A 15,851-nucleotide genomic window follows, 5' to 3' on the forward strand; every position below is an offset into this window, starting at 1 on the left:
AACCTTCGCCTCCCGGGTTCAAGCAATTCCCCTGCCTTAGCCTCCTGAGTAGCTGGGACTACAGGCCCACACCACCATGCCTGGCTAATTTATTTTTTATTTTTTTTTATTTTAGCGGAGACAGGGTTTCACCATGTTGGCCAGGATGGTCTTAATCTGCCGACCTCATGATCTGCCTGCTTCAGCCTCCCAAAGTGCTGGGTTTACAGGCATGAGCCACCGCGCCTAGCCAGGATTCTCATTTTTTAACTGAAAAAAGACATTTGTTTAATTGAAAGTTGTTAACACTGATTATATTAATGCAGAAAATATTAAGAGTGATTATATATATATTTAGGGATTCTCAGTTTTTAATTGAAAAAAGTCTTATTTGTTTAATTGAAAGTTGTTGACATTGATCATATTAATACAATAAATGTTAAGAATGATTATGTATAATGGTAATGTGTGCTTTTAAAACTAAACATTTGAAAATTAAAAGAAGAAAGATTGTGCATTTTTTGTTAGATTTAGTTTTTTCTTTTTATTCCAAGGAATACATACATACAAACTAAATTATTGCCATAAATGAAGAAATTGTCATTTATATATGCTATTTATATAGCATTCATATAATTTTGTTACTTACCTTTAGGCATTACCATCACATTAATTTGGAAAGATAGAAATAACTACAGTAAATTTTCTCTTTTATAATAATTGTCGAGGTAGGAGGGTGTGTGTGTGTGTGTGTGTGTGTGTGTGTTTTATCCTGTAGTTTAAGAATGATGTTTAAAAAACACTTTTGTTGCAGCCGCTGGAATTGCTTTGGCACTCATTAGATGAATGGCTAGTTTTAATAGCTACAGAATTGATGAAAAACAAAAGAGACTCAACAGAGATCACTTCTATTTTACTGAAACAAAAAGGCCAAGATCAAGATGCTGCTTCTGTTCCTCCATTTGAACCTTCAGGACCTGGGAGCTATGAAAATCTGTCCACTGGCACAAGGGAATCTAAACCAGATGCTCTTGCAGGGAAACAGGAAGCCAGTGCAGATTGTCAGGATGTTATTTCTATGACAGCTAACCGGCTAAGTGCTGTCATTCAAGCTTTTTACATGTGCTGTTCTTGTCAGATGCCTCCAGGGTAAGAAAGTTTTGGCTTATTTTTTTTTTTCTCTGATAGATGATGAAAAGCAGTGAGATTTTTGTAAATTCAGAAACAACAAATAATAATTTTTTGACTTAAAGATCTATTTTCTTCTTGTTTTAAGATATACTAATCTAGATCTAGTAGGGAATATTTAAATTTTAAACAAGTGATATATATTATTGATTTATATGATAAGAATTATGAATGTCATCTTGTATAGAATCTCTTAACTATGTATTCAAAATGTGTAGAGCAGAAATGCACCAAATTTCAAGATGTTAAAAGTCACTTTTTGATACCATCTACTGATGAGAAGTTAGAATCATTTTACAAATTGGCTAGGCATGCTTCGGTTTTCTAAACTTAGAAAGAAGACCCAAACCCAAATTCTTTTTGGTTTAGAAGCCAGTCCAATTCAATATGTATTTATCAAATTTGCTATATTATATCACGAACTTTAGCCTGTGTATTCTGATGGATTTTTACCCCCGACAGAATGACTTCACCTCGTTTCATTGAATTTGTCTGCAAACATGATGAAGTTTTAAAATGCTTTGTTAATAGGTAAGCTTTCTGGGGTTTGTGGACTACCCTGGTAGTCTTTCCTCTCTTTACCTACAGTTTCTTCTAAACAGAAAAAATGTTATTTCTCTTACTATTCAAAATATACTCCATTACAAATGAAACTTTAATAAATGTGGATTATTATGTGTTTTTCTTTTGTTTCAGTATCAGTGTATCTGAATTTGCATTTCACTTAATGTTACTTATTCTTCCTGTCCACTTAAACAAAATACATTTTTCTTTTAGAAATCCCAAAATTATATTTGACCACTTTCACTTTCTCCTTGAATGTCCTGAGTTGATGTCAAGATTCATGCATATCATAAAAGCACAGGTAGAAATTTTTCTTCATCTTTTTTTTCTATCTAATGAAATTAATTTATAAAATTCTAATATTGTTTAGTGGAATAATTATTACACTTCACTTCAGAAATTCTGTTGTAAGAGGAATGATTGGATGTTACTTTACTATGAGGAGTAAGTTTTCTTCAAGAAATATGTATTGAGTGCCTACTATGTGCAGAGGTCTGTACGAAAACAGCAGAACACATTGCCACATTTCCTGAAAGGAGTTTAATGAAACTCCTTAGTCCTATAAGGCTGATTGTTTTCTTGAAAAATGATTTTAGCCCCAAATACACTTGGGAAATTACATAACATATGCCCTTTGGAAATTTGTAAATCACATTGGCAGCACGTTAAAAGGCTTTGAGAAGCCCTTTAGTAAAAATAGTGATTTAGCTTTGTTAATCCTCCAAAATTATTTGACCTGACCACCTTTCTCCTTCCAGATTTGTACCTGTTCATTCCATATATCTCATGTTATGTGAAGGTAGCTGGAGGAAAGCTTGTTTTGCTCCTTACCAGCTCTGTGAACTTTGGGCACATTTCCTAACATCTTTGAAGCCTTGTTTGCTTCATCCTACAAAATAGAGATAATGACAGCAGCCTCATAGAACTATTGTCAAGAATAACTGTGATAAATGCTCAATAAATGGTAGTTGTTTTGGAGATAGAAACCTTACTCCCTTCCTTTAAGAGGGTTCTGATTCAGTCTAGCTGTAGATACAATAAACATATCTGTAAAATAGTAACTACAATATTACCTGGTTCTTTAGGAGTTTAAAAGGGAGGAAGAACTGACTCTGGCATCTGTAGTTGGGAAATTTCAGAGAAGGCGGATTTTAAGTTACCTTGAGAAAGCTTGAAAAAATATGCAACATTTTGATGGGAATAAATGAGGGAGAGCATTCTAACCAACATGTGGGCTGGGGCATGTAAACAGAAAGTATATAAAACTGCAGTAGTTGCAGCAGAAATTTTGTGTAGATAGGAGCAATATAGAGTTCTGGAAAGGTAGGTAGATTGGGGTAATTTATCCAATGGTGAGCCTTGATTTCCAGATTGAAGAATTTTCTTTGTTTGGTAGACTGTTAGGAGCCACTGGTATGCTTACTTTAGGAGAAAGGCATAATTCTGGCAAAATTTTAGAAAATAATTTGCCAGATATGTAGGATAGACTATAGGCAATGGTTTGGTTAGTAGTCATAATAAATACCATACGTGGTTTTTAATGTTCTTAGGGACATTTATCTTTTCAGAAGTTAAGCTGTGAACTAATTTTTATAAAATTATACACAATTATATAGAGGGATCTTCTGACATCTTTAATAAAGATAATGTACAAGAGAAGGCAGTAGTAATAACTTTCACTGAATGCTAATTTTAGGTCAGGTACTATATATTTGCTTCCATGAATTATTTTCTTAACTGTCATGTAAGATGGCTATTCTTTTTATCTAAGCTGAAGTGGTTAAGTAACTTAAGTCATTCAGCTACTAAGTGGGAGAACCAGAATTTAAAAGTCTGTCTGGTTCTCAAGTTCAATTTCTTTGTCTCTTTTTTTTTTTTTTTTTTTTTTTGAGATGGGGTCTTACTCTGTTGCCCAGGCTGGAGTGCAGTGGTGCTATCTTGGCTCACTGCAACCTCCATCTTCAAGGTTCAAGTGATTCTCCTGCCTCAGCCTCCTGAGCAGCTGGGACTACAGGCGTGCACCACCACACACAGCTAATTTTTGTGTTTTTAGTAGAGACAGTGTTTCACCATGTTGGCCAGGCTGGTCTTGAACTCCTTGGCCTCCCAAAGTAGTGGGATTACAGGTGTGAGCCACCGTGCCTGGCCTTTTTTTTTTTTTTTTGAGACAGGGTCTCACCTGTCACTCAGGCTGGAGTGCAGTGGTATGATCTCAACTAACTGTAACCTCTGCCTCCTGGCTGAAGCAGTCCTCCCAGATCAGCCTTTAGAGTAGCTGGGACTACAGGTGCACACCACCACACCTGGCTAATTTTTGTAGAGACAGTATTTTGCCATGTTGCCCAGGCTGGCCTTGAACTCCTGAGCTCAAGCAATCCACCCGCCTTAGCCTCCCAAAGTGTTGGAATTATGGGTGTGAGCCAAATTCACACCTGGCCAACTTCAATTTGTTAACCTACAGTATGTGATACTGTTGTGGGCAAATGAGAGAATAGGTGAAAGAAGATTTTAGTTTTTGAGAGATAGTCTGCTGTTTTAGGTTGATGTAAAAGTAATTGTGGTTTTTGGCAATTACTTTTAATTGCCAAATTAAAATTGTTAAATTAAAATGGCAAAACCTGCAATTACTTTTGCACCAACGTAATACTGTCTCTACTTTTTACTTTCTATTCCTTCTCCCCTTCCTGAACAATTTAGTCAAAAAACATCTGTATTAGGTATCCACCTTGTTGACTCAGAGAGGTGGGTTTTGTTGCCTGACCAGGGTGAGGAGGGTGTCTACATGTGTAGTGGTGGCCTAATGTGGGGTTTTGGAGTTTGGGTGTGATAAGAAGGGTGTCCGAGTAGAAGAGGTTCCCAGTGTGAGTTATGTGGGCTAGAGTGGCATAAGCATGTCCATGTTGGGGGTGGTGGCAGCTGAACAGTGCTGTCTGATGGAGCCCCAGTGGGATGGAGGGCATCTATGCAGTAGAGGAGCCATGTCAGCGACTGGAGATTGGTTACATATCAAGGGAGTGGGGTTGCAGATCAAATAAGCAAGTATGAGAGTCTAACTTCATTTGGGATTGCAGGTTGATCAAATATGCAAGTGTGAGATTCTGACTTCTCATTGTTGGCGAAAGGAGTTACAAAATGGAGGAAACTAGAAAGGAATCTCGTGCTGTTGTATTTGAATTGGAGTTATCAGTTTGAATTTAGTTTTAAATCTACATAGATACATGTAGCAAACCTGGCATCTAGCTCTTCGTCTCTCAATGCCATTCTCAATGAACCAGGGCTCCTTGGAGAAATGGCCAATTCCAGGACTAGATCAGGGAAAGTATAAAATAAGCCTGAAACATTGTGTGAGAAAGTAAGAAGGCATTCAACAAATGATGGGTTTATGTTAACGTGACTCAGAGGACAGCTTGAATGGACTCCCACTACCAAATTTGGAAGAATTTGAACATGAAAATAAATAATGATGGCAACATAGTTATAAATAGGAACCTATGAATCTGCACACACAAAAAATTAATGAATAAATGGAAAGTTTGATGAAGGATGGGATGTTTACACAGTTTCAGGTTATCTCGCAACAGAATTATTACAAAGGGAAAAAAGGGGTCTTCCAGTAGAGAAGCTTGGCAGTGATGAAAGCAGACATTGCAATGTGCCAGCTGATAGGATGCTCTGAGGACGCCATGGCATCACTTCTGTGATATTCCTGCCAAGGATGCACACCTTAAATCTAATCATGAGGCGTCATCAGACTAAATACAGTTGAGGGACTTTGCACAAAATTAACCGACCTGCAGTCTTTAAAACTATCAAGGTTATGAAAATTAAGAAAACATTGAAGCAATGTACCAGAGTGAAGGAGACAGGACAAAACAATTGAAGGCAGTTCATGAATCATTTTGCAATAAAAGGACATTATTGGAAAATTGGCAAGGCTTGAAATGTGGTCTAAGGATTACATGTAGTAACGTTATCAGAGTTAATTTCTTGTTTTGATATCTGGTTATGGAGGAGAAATTCCCTTGTTTGTAGGAAATAAACACCTAAGTGTTTATGGGGACTGGACATTATATTGGCAACTTACTCTCACATCAGAGGAAAAAAAGGTACTTTATATTCTACTGTACTTGGAAGTTTTCTGGAACTTGGAGATTGTCCTCCTTTAGAAAGTTAAAAAGAACAACTACCTCTGCTAAGGGATTGACTTCTTCTGTTAGTGGTTTTCAGGTGGCCAGTGGTTAGAGGGAGAAACGTTTTGTTTTGCTGTATGAATGCTATTAAGAGGAGCCTCTATATAATCAGTCCTGCTTTGTGAATTATTTATGGAAATGCAGGTACTCTAGAAAGTTTACATACAAAAATGTGTCATTTGGCTATGTAGGTGTTTGTGTGTGTGTGTGTGTGCGTGTGTGTGTGTGTGTGCGCGTGTGTGTCTTGATGTTAGAGATACTGTATTAGCTTTTGAAGGTAGCAGTTTGTACCTTTTAATGGTCCACTTGAATTGCTTGAAAAGATTTCCTTTTGTTTTTATTTTTTGGTTCACATTTCATAGGTAAAGGACATAGTTTAATATCTTATAGTGGGCAGTAAGTTTTCTTTTAAATAGTTATTGACAATAATTTTAACACTGTTATGAATGATAGTAAGAACAATATCTATTTATTGAGTGTTCTAGGTATTGAGTATTAGAGCATTAGTATAAATGCTTTTAGTGTATTTTTCTCTTTGGTAAAATGGGGACAAAAGTCCCTTTTTCTCATAGTGTTGTGAGGGTTGTATGTGGTAATGCATTGTGAAGTGCTTTGAAAAGTACCTGGCTTATAGGTGCTTAATAAATGTTTGCTGATTTATGATTATAATTATGATTATTATAATTATTGTAATGATGTTCTTTATTTGCATTATTTAATTCTAACAGTTAGCTCTTGAAGTAGGTATTCTTTTCTGTTTTACGGATGAGAAAACTAAAATTCTCTGAGGATTAGTAATTTCCTTAAGCTAAGTCTAGTAAGTGACAGAATATTTCAAACCCTGTTTATCTGACTTCAAAGCCCATATGCTTCTGTGTAATGTTTTTTCTCTCCTTTTATACCAAACTTTTAGAAATAATTAGCATTAGAATTTCAAGTACTTTATATTCCAGTCTGTTAAATAAAAATGAAATATTTAATTTATATGCACAATAGTACATATAACATGTAACGAGTGCTTTATTAAAAATGTGGAAGACTGCTAAAAGTATGGACAAAATTACACATTTAACTTTAAAAAAGTAGCATTTATTCTTTTCTTACTGAAAGAGCAAATATTAAAAGGCAGAAGTTTATCTCTCAATCACATTAATTAATGTTTTTATTAAGAATTAATAACAAGTGATATTTGAATATTTTAAAGCAAAACTGTTTAGTTTAGCTCAGATGAAGAAGTTTATTGGTGTCCTAAAAGCTACCTGGAAGACAACTTTTTTGTGGTGTTAAATGGTATTCATCATATTTATCTCCTGAAGCTCTTAGCTTTTGTGATGATATTGCACCACCTTAGTTCTCCTTTGACTTTTCTTGTCTGTAACATTTGTAGGCAAATTCTCAGTTATGACTTGTGATCATAAACTCCTTTGTTCTTGGTGTTTGTTCTCTGTATCTTTCATCTCTTAAACCTTATCCTGTCCCCAGCTTTACCTTTGTTCATGGCTTTACTTCCAGTGTCTCAGCTGCAGCACTGTTTAGTATCTCTTTCTAGATCCCTAATAGTTACATCCCACAATATCTTAAAACTCATGATACTTAAAATCTTATTATATCTCCACCAGTACCTTCTAGGAGTATGGGGATAAGTTGTGGGGAAAGGGATTTTCCCCTTTAAGTTATTTCTGTTAATAAGTTCTATCTGCAGAGATCCTTCCTTACTTTTTTTTTTGGTAGAGACACGTTCTCACTTTGTCACCAGGCTAGAGTGACAAAGCGAGTGCGCTACAGTTATAGCTCACTGCAGCCTTGAACTACTGGGTTCAAGGGTCCTCTCACCTCAGCCTCCCAAGTAACTAGGAATACGGGTACATACCACCATGCCTGGCTAATTAAAAAAAAAATTTTTTTTTTTGGGTAGAAACAGGGTCTTACTGTTGCCCAGGCTAGTCTCAAACTCCTGGGCTCAAGCAATCCTCCTGCCTTGGCCTCCCAAAGTGTTGGGATTACAAGCATATGAGCTACCATACCTGGCCTCTTCTCTTACTTTTAATGCTTATTCAAAGGAGTAGTATCTCAGATTGACTTCATTGTTCCCCTTCATTGCTGCTGTACCCAGGACTTCTGTAGCTCATGCTTCACTGTTTAGAACTTGATATTATATACACATTGCATTATTCTATGTTAGTCTCATCTGTTTGTATTAAACAGTTTTTAGCAAGTTCATGGAGATTTTTACTGCTCATATGTTACATGCAGTGTTGGTACATACTAGGTAGTCAGTACTTCCTGATTAATCAAAAATTATAGATCACTTACAATTTGCTTACCTGATAGTTGAACAAAAGGGAGAGACTTCCTTTGTTATTCAAGAGATCTTATTCTTTAATTTTTAGGGTAGAGAATGAAAAGGGATAACAAATTCCATTCCAGTTTCTGCATATATTCTAAAGGATAGAAATAAGAATAAAGTTAGGAGTAATAGGCTGGGTGTGGTGGCTCACGCCTGTAATCTCAGCACTTTGAAAGGCTGAGGTGGGTGGATCACCTGAGGTCAGGAGTTTGAAACCAGCCTGGCCAACATGGTGAAACCTCATCTCTACTAAAAATACAGAAATTAGCCAGGTGTATGGTGGTGCATGCCTGTAATCCCAGTTTCTCAGGAGGCTGAGGCAGGAGAATCACTTGAACTCAGGAGGTAGAAGTTGCAGTGAGTGGAGATCATGCCACTGCACTCCAGCCTGGGCAACAGAATGAGACTTCATCTCAAAACAACAACAACAAACTGGAAAAAGAATAAAATTAGGCGTAAGAGATTATTTTCATGAAAAATTAAATGAAACATGCAATGTGATTTTTCTGGGTGTGAAAATTCATTGTAATAGACTTAGATTTAAAAGAAATTGAGAATAAATGTGTTCAACTATGTATCTGATATTAAGTTCTTAGACATAACCAAATGTATCAAGCCTTTTGTATTGAAAATGAAGGAATTAAAAAAAAATACATTCTCTAGGTAGTCAACTATTTCAGCTATGATCTGCCTTTTTGTGAATAGTTATTGAAATGTTAAAACATTATCTAGTAATTCCTTATTATACATAAAGATCTAAGAATGATTATTTGTAGAAAAGGCATTTAGCATGCTAGCAAAATCTGGTAATTAGATAACTGATATATTGCTAACATATTTTACTCTTATTTTTTGAGCTAGCCTTTTAAAGATCGCTGTGAATGGTTTTATGAACATTTGCATTCAGGCCAACCAGATTCAGACATGGTGCACAGGCCAGTGAATGAAAATGATATTCTGCTGGTTCATAGAGGTATGTTTAACAAAGACACTGATATATGTGTGAAGCACAAAGTGCTTGTTATTGTAAATTTTAATACGTAAAATTAACCAATACTACATATTTAGATTCTATTTTTAGGAGTAGCTGTGAAGTTGTGTCAAAAGCAAACTGTGCAAAGCTAAAGCAAGGGATTGCTGTACGGTTCCATGGAGAAGAAGGCATGGTGGGTACAAAGGAAGATGATGTAGAAATCACTGTATATGAAGAAAGATTGAAATGCCTTTTGAATAAAGTTTGATATTTAGTTGATAAAGGAAGAAAACTTTAAATTTTGTTATTTAGAAAAAAATTCCTGATATAACATATTTCTGTTGATGCTGAATTTTATTTTCTTGAATTTAGGGTCAAGGTGTTGTGCGTGAATGGTTTGATATTCTGTCCAATGAGATAGTCAATCCTGATTATGCATTGTTTACCCAGTCAGCTGATGGTAAGTTGAACAGTCTAGATGACATTTTCTGCAACTAGTCACATTTTTCATATTATTTCAGTACACTTTATCTTTGATTTGAACAGTAGACCTGTGAGCTAGGCAGGATGCTCTTATTTTATAGATGAGAAAACCGAAATTCGGAGTTTTTATCTGCATTCACAGAGTTAATAAGTGGTAGAATCCTAAGTGAAATTTGACTCTTGGCCCCAAGGAGGTTTCTTGTCAGTCCTTTGTAAAATAAAACTAAATTTGTTCAATTTAAGTATTGTTCTTTAGTCTACTTTTTTGAGGTAAAATTTTTTTTTCATAGATTCTTGGTGCTTGTAGATGGACTTAAACAAAAGTCCCTATTTGGAAAAATAAAAATTTGCTAACCCTATTTGAGTTTTCAAGTTTTAAAATATATTGGTTTTAGGAAAACCAAAGCCTAGAAATCATGATGTAAAATTTCAACTCTTAATCTATTTATGTATACTAACTATTTTCAGTCATTTAAAGAGATCAAGACCTGGCTACTACAAAGCTCTTATTTAACCGTATCATGCAGATAATTGACTCTCTTTGTTGAAATGGTGCTTGTGACCTATAGAGTTGTAATTTGATATTGTAAACTAAATGGAATTAGTTATCACCTCATTTGTGTGAGGCATATTTGAGAACTCTCTAACTTTAATAAAGACATATTCCGAGTAAGGTGGGATTTCAGTTTTCAAATGCTCTGTACAGTTGCTTGTTTTTCCTAAAAATCTTTTCTTTCCCCAGTGTTTACATTCTTTTATCAGGAGAGAATACTTCATTAATTGTAGCTTCTGATTGCTTCCAATCAAATTAGCAGTAAATCCCCATTTGATAAGAAGGGTGATTTTAGGGGAGGCAAGTGGGAGTGGGCTGCAATAGAGCTAGGCAGCTGCAGGCATTCATCCCTGTGATGGGCTTCTTGGATACACCTTGAGTATTTGAAATCACCTAGGAACATGGAACTGCCTGCTTTAACTTGGTAACCTTTGATTCTTTGCTCTGAGGTGAATTTGGTGTCTTTGTGAATGACAAGTTCAGTTAAGCCCTGAGTTTAATTATTTAGGCCTAATCTTTGAAGCTAGATCTAGCATTATATTTTAGACTTACTTCTTCTCTTTATATCCTTTATTCTAAGCCAATTTAGTTCAATATCTCAAAAACAGATTTGGTGTGGAATCATTAGTTGAGGCACTTCCTTAATGTAACAGATTTATAGCAGAGCAAATGTTGAAGTACATAGACCCATAAAGATTTGTTTGTTTGTTTGTTTGAAACAGATTCTTGCCCTGGCACCCAGGGTGGAGAGCAGTGGCATGATCTTGGCTCACTGCAGCCTTGACCTCCCGGGCTCAAGTGACTCTCCCACCTCAGTCTCCTGAGTAGCTGGGATGGCTGAGGTGGGAGGATCACTTGAGCTGGGAGAGCTGCCATGGCGCCCAGCTAGTTTTTGTATTTTGTAATTTTGTGTGTGTGTGTGTGTGTGTGTGTGTGTGTGTGTGTGTGTGTGTTTCTGAGAACATGAAAATAATTGGGAGGGTCATAGCTATGTATTTTTTTAATTTAAAATTTGACATAAACTTTTAATTCTATTTAAACTAATTTTCAAGTTAAAAACTGTTACTCCTTTTCTGAAGATTTTCTCCCTGTTTCCTTTTTTTTTTTAAATTCTTCTTTTCTATACTCCTGCGACGCTTTTTTTTTTTTTTTTTGAGTCGGAGTTTCGCTCTTGTTACCCAGGCTGGAGTGCAATGGCGCGATCTCGGCTCACCGCAACCTCCGCCTCCTGGGTTCAGGCAATTCTCCTGCCTCAGCCTCCTGAGTAGCTGGGATTACAGGCACGCGCCACCATGCCCAGCTAATTTTTTTGTATTTTTAGTAGAGACGGGGTTTCATCATTTTGACCAGGATGGTCTCGATCTCTTATCTATACTTTTAAGAATCTAGATTTTTCAGAAAGTAATTAGAGAAGGAATTAAACACAGAGCCAGGGGAGGAAAATAGAGGCATCAGAAATCTTTGTTGGTCCATAGCCCTAATCATTCATTATTTTTCAGGTAAAAAATATTTGTGATTATTCTCAGAATATTATATTTTTGGGATTATGATTATATTTGTCTTTGAAGTCTGCCTTTATCTCACAAAGCTTTGCTTTGGATTTTAATATCGGGTCTTGCTTCATGACAGGGAATTATTCTCCAGAGGTCCTTAACAGTGAATGGTGAGACTCACATGACTTTCTGAAGTTATTCCCATAGATTTCCAAATTGGTACCTTATATCTAAATAAACTAGTCAGCAGTTTAACCTTGTGTTAACACTGAGAAATCAAAGACCAATGAAACACAGAGTGAATTATTGTCAAAATATATATGCTAAATGGCTAAACATTTCACTTTTCATTTCTACCTTTTATTTTTCTTTGATACTATTTCATTAGGTTTATCAGTTATTCTTTCTTTTAGCCCAGTTGTTTACAATAGTAGTATGTAGATAAGCTCATGATATGTTTGTTGAATGAATTCGTAATATGAATTAGTGGCCATCACAGAAAAGTAGGAAAAATAGGAACAGAAAGTTATTTAAAGTTGAGGTTTTGGCATTAGGTTTTAACATTTAATTAGTAGTAGTTTTTTGTTTTTGAGAATTTTTTTTTACTGTGGTAAAATCCACATTAAAAGTTATCATTTATATTATTTGAAAGTATACAGTCAGTGGCATTTAAGAAGATTAAATGATTAATGATTAGAAGATTAATGATGTTGTGTAACCATTGGCCGCTATCTATTTTCAGAGCTTTTTCATCACCCCAGGCAGAACTTCCATACCCATTAAGCAATATCTCCCATTTCCCCTTTCTTCAGCCTTAGGTAACTACTAATCTACTTTACATATCTATAAATTTCCCTAATCTAGATATTTTATAAAATTGAATTCATATTCCATTGCACTAGATTTTCAATAATTGGTAACTATTGCCCTTGCCATTTTTACTTTCACCTGAGGTAATTGTTTAAACTTAATTGTTTGCCATTAGGAAGACCTGGTTACCTTGTGGACTGGGGTGATTTTCTAATCATTGTTAACAGGCATCAAGTTCATTGACTAGGTCTGTCACTTAAGAACAGTTGTAAATTTAAAATTTTTAGTTATTCTCATAGTGTTCTACTCCTAAAGAAGCAGAAACTAGCAAATACTCACTGCACTGGCATATACAGATGAATGGGATAATGTCTGTCCTAGTGAACAGCCTATTGCCATACTGCCTAGGAAATTGTGTATCTATGTGCATGTGTGTACAAGTGTGTGTATGTGCACGTGCACACATGTGCATATGATCTTTTGCTGTATTATTTCCAGGGTGTCTCTGATGATCTTCCAACTAATTTCAGTCAAAAGTACTCTAAAATTTTCTCTCTGCCATAGACTTACTGTGATAAATATGTATGAATTAATGATTATCATCTGTACTTACAATTCTGCTTACCACCTGTTAAATATTCCACAAAGAACATTTCTCTGGAAGTTTATACATAATGAAACCTTAGCTTTGCTGAAGTTGTATGTGAATTAGTTTATCTGGATTGAAATTATCTTTCTTCTGCATATAGATTCTTAATAATATTTTGTATTTACTTCAATAGGAACAACTTTTCAGCCTAATAGCAACTCTTACGTAAATCCTGATCACTTGAACTATTTTCGTTTTGCTGGGCAGATCTTGGGATTAGCTTTGAACCACAGGCAGCTGGTCAATATTTACTTCACACGATCCTTCTACAAGCACATTCTTGGTATGGCTCCAGTATTATTTATGCAGACATTTATTTATATTGTTTTTCTTTCAGTTTGAGGAAAACTAGATAAACAGTGGCATTTTGGATGAGATAGTTTTTATTTTGATTGGAGGCCATCTGTATATATAAGGCATTCGGGTTTGAGGGAGAAAGAAATGACCTACCTTTTTTTCCCCAAACATTTTTAGCTAAGTTTTTTTTTTTTTAATTTTAGTATGTGTATATTTATGCTAAGAATATATTCCAATATGAGTATACTTAAGATAATTGGCACTTTTGAAGTTTATAATAACTTCCTGAATGGCTATTTCAAAGAAAGATTACATTGTAACAATGTGAAAGAAACACAGGCTTAATTTAACAGACTTTCAAATTCAGGAATCCATTTGAAACATGCTGTGAATAGGATTATATTAATATTTTGCAGTTTTTCAGAATATCTGTAGAGGGCAGTATTTTACCATTAAATAGAGAAGGGAGGCAGAAATACTTAGACTATAACTACTGTATGTTTGCATTTTGTAGGTATTCCTGTAAATTACCAAGATGTGGCATCCATTGATCCAGAATATGCCAAAAATTTGCAATGGATTTTAGATAATGATATAAGTGATCTGGGTCTAGAACTAACTTTTTCTGTTGAGACTGATGTGTTTGGAGCAATGGAAGAGGTGCCTTTGAAACCTGGAGGTGGGAGTATTCTTGTGACACAGAATAACAAAGTGAGTACTTCAGTTTTTACCTTAACCATGGTTTGTAACTTGGCCCTGATAGTTTGCTAGTTACTCTAAGTTCTTCTGGTATTTGTAGAAAAACTTTTACTGTTATAGTTTCATAACAGATAAAACATTTAAGTTAACAAAACCATCAAATATTAAATTTTGATTTAGAAAGGATTATTTAGTTAATTGTGCTAGCTATGCTGAGGTGATTCCTAAAAATGTCTAGAGCATTTCAGCTGATAGTATAAATTAGGCATATGCATTTTGAGAAATCTGATTAGAAATATAAACTTAATTTATAATTTTGAGCTGGTGAAACTTAAATTACTTGCTAAACTTGTTAGAGGGCCTATGTAAACCAGTCTCCACGTGGGGGAGTCACTTATTCCCAAATTTTTTAAAAAGGCTTTGGTGATTATAAAGTGAAACCAAATAGATGAAAATATCTTAAATTTAAAAAGCAGCATGTTATATAAATAAATGCAATTAATATAGGCAAATGTATATATATATTAGTTCCACATTTGAAATATTATGCTCTTAAGTTAGCTAGATGTGGCCTCTTTTGCTCTTATCTTCAGTTCTAGTTTTTAGAATTGAAGCTATAGGAGTTTAAATGTTTGCATCACTTTTATAATACTAGTCATAAAGTTCATCCAGGCTGGGAGGAAAAAAAAAGAAGATAGTAGAGTGGGACCAGGATATCAGGGAATGAATGAAGTGATATGGAAGTTAAATTATAGAGGCGAAGCATTGAGTGGTCAGGTAGGAGTAAGGATGGGAAGAAGGAAATGTTCTGGGCTTACAGGAAGGCACAGAGGTGACACAGAGCATGATGTGTTTGGGAAACCACAAGTAGATCAGAGTTGTGGAGCTTAGCTTAAGTTGCAAAGTAAGCAAGTAGAAAAAGATGATGTGGGGAAGGGAGAAAGTGGCCAAATTCTGAAAGACTTTGCATCCACAATTAGTAATTTGAAAATGATTCTGAAGTCTGTAGGGATGATTGCAGATTTTTTGTTTTTATTAAATGGTTTTGGGGTACAGTAGATGTTAAAGAGAGAAGTGACATGATCAAATTTCAGTTAAAAAAAAAAAACCCAAGAAACAACTGAATCAGCTTAGAGTGTGAAGAATGGGTTGAAATGGGGCAGTACTGGAGTTAGGGCAACTGAGAGGAAGCTGTGGCATTTTGGTTTGGGGAAGCATGCATGAGGAATTAAGGCAGTGGCAGTGACGATGGAGAAAATGGGATAGCTTTTAAGCTTATGAGAATAATATAATTTATAGAACTTGGTAATCAATTGGGAAGATGTGAAAGAGGAAGAACTCAAGGATGACTGCCACTTTTGTGGACTGGGCGACCTAATGCCTGATAGTGTTGCCCTCTTATGCTTCATCAACCTCATTATCATTAGTTCTGTTTTCTAGTGATAGTAATTACTACTTATTGAGTACTTTATGTGTTTCGTGTATCTGAACTATGTTCTTTGTGTTTCTCATTTCTTGTAACAGCCTCTTGAGATAGTTGTTTCTCTTTGCAGTGTGGAAATAGCCTTAATATTAAAAAATTTTGATACTAGGTTTTTATAATGTGCTAGGCACTGTTTGACATGA

General features: G+C 35.2%; 1 protein-coding gene across 6 annotated transcripts in view; it reads left to right on the forward strand.

Annotated features, from left to right (window-relative positions):
• HACE1 (HECT domain and ankyrin repeat containing E3 ubiquitin protein ligase 1) overlaps positions 1-15,851 on the forward strand; it is a 101,557-nt gene that overhangs the window by 64,759 nt on the left and 20,947 nt on the right. For 5 of the 6 annotated variants that reach the window (XM_032275166.1, XM_032275162.1, XM_032275163.1 and 2 more), the window contains 8 exons: positions 794-1,128; positions 1,630-1,698; positions 1,945-2,032; positions 9,130-9,241; positions 9,337-9,434; positions 9,614-9,701; positions 13,363-13,512; positions 14,041-14,237. In XM_032275166.1, the coding sequence (XP_032131057.1) occupies positions 794-1,128; positions 1,630-1,698; positions 1,945-2,032; positions 9,130-9,241; positions 9,337-9,434; positions 9,614-9,701; positions 13,363-13,512; positions 14,041-14,237 (1,137 nt within the window). The remainder of the gene's footprint in view (positions 1-793; positions 1,129-1,629; positions 1,699-1,944; positions 2,033-9,129; positions 9,242-9,336; positions 9,435-9,613; positions 9,702-13,362; positions 13,513-14,040; positions 14,238-15,851) is intronic. The other variant, XM_032275164.1, reaches the window with a different exon arrangement.

The sequence above is a fragment of the Sapajus apella genome, unplaced genomic scaffold (genome assembly GCF_009761245.1).
Source record: "Sapajus apella isolate SASKATOON/1434 unplaced genomic scaffold, GSC_monkey_1.0 scaffold6, whole genome shotgun sequence".
Taxonomy (NCBI): domain Eukaryota; kingdom Metazoa; phylum Chordata; class Mammalia; order Primates; family Cebidae; genus Sapajus; species Sapajus apella.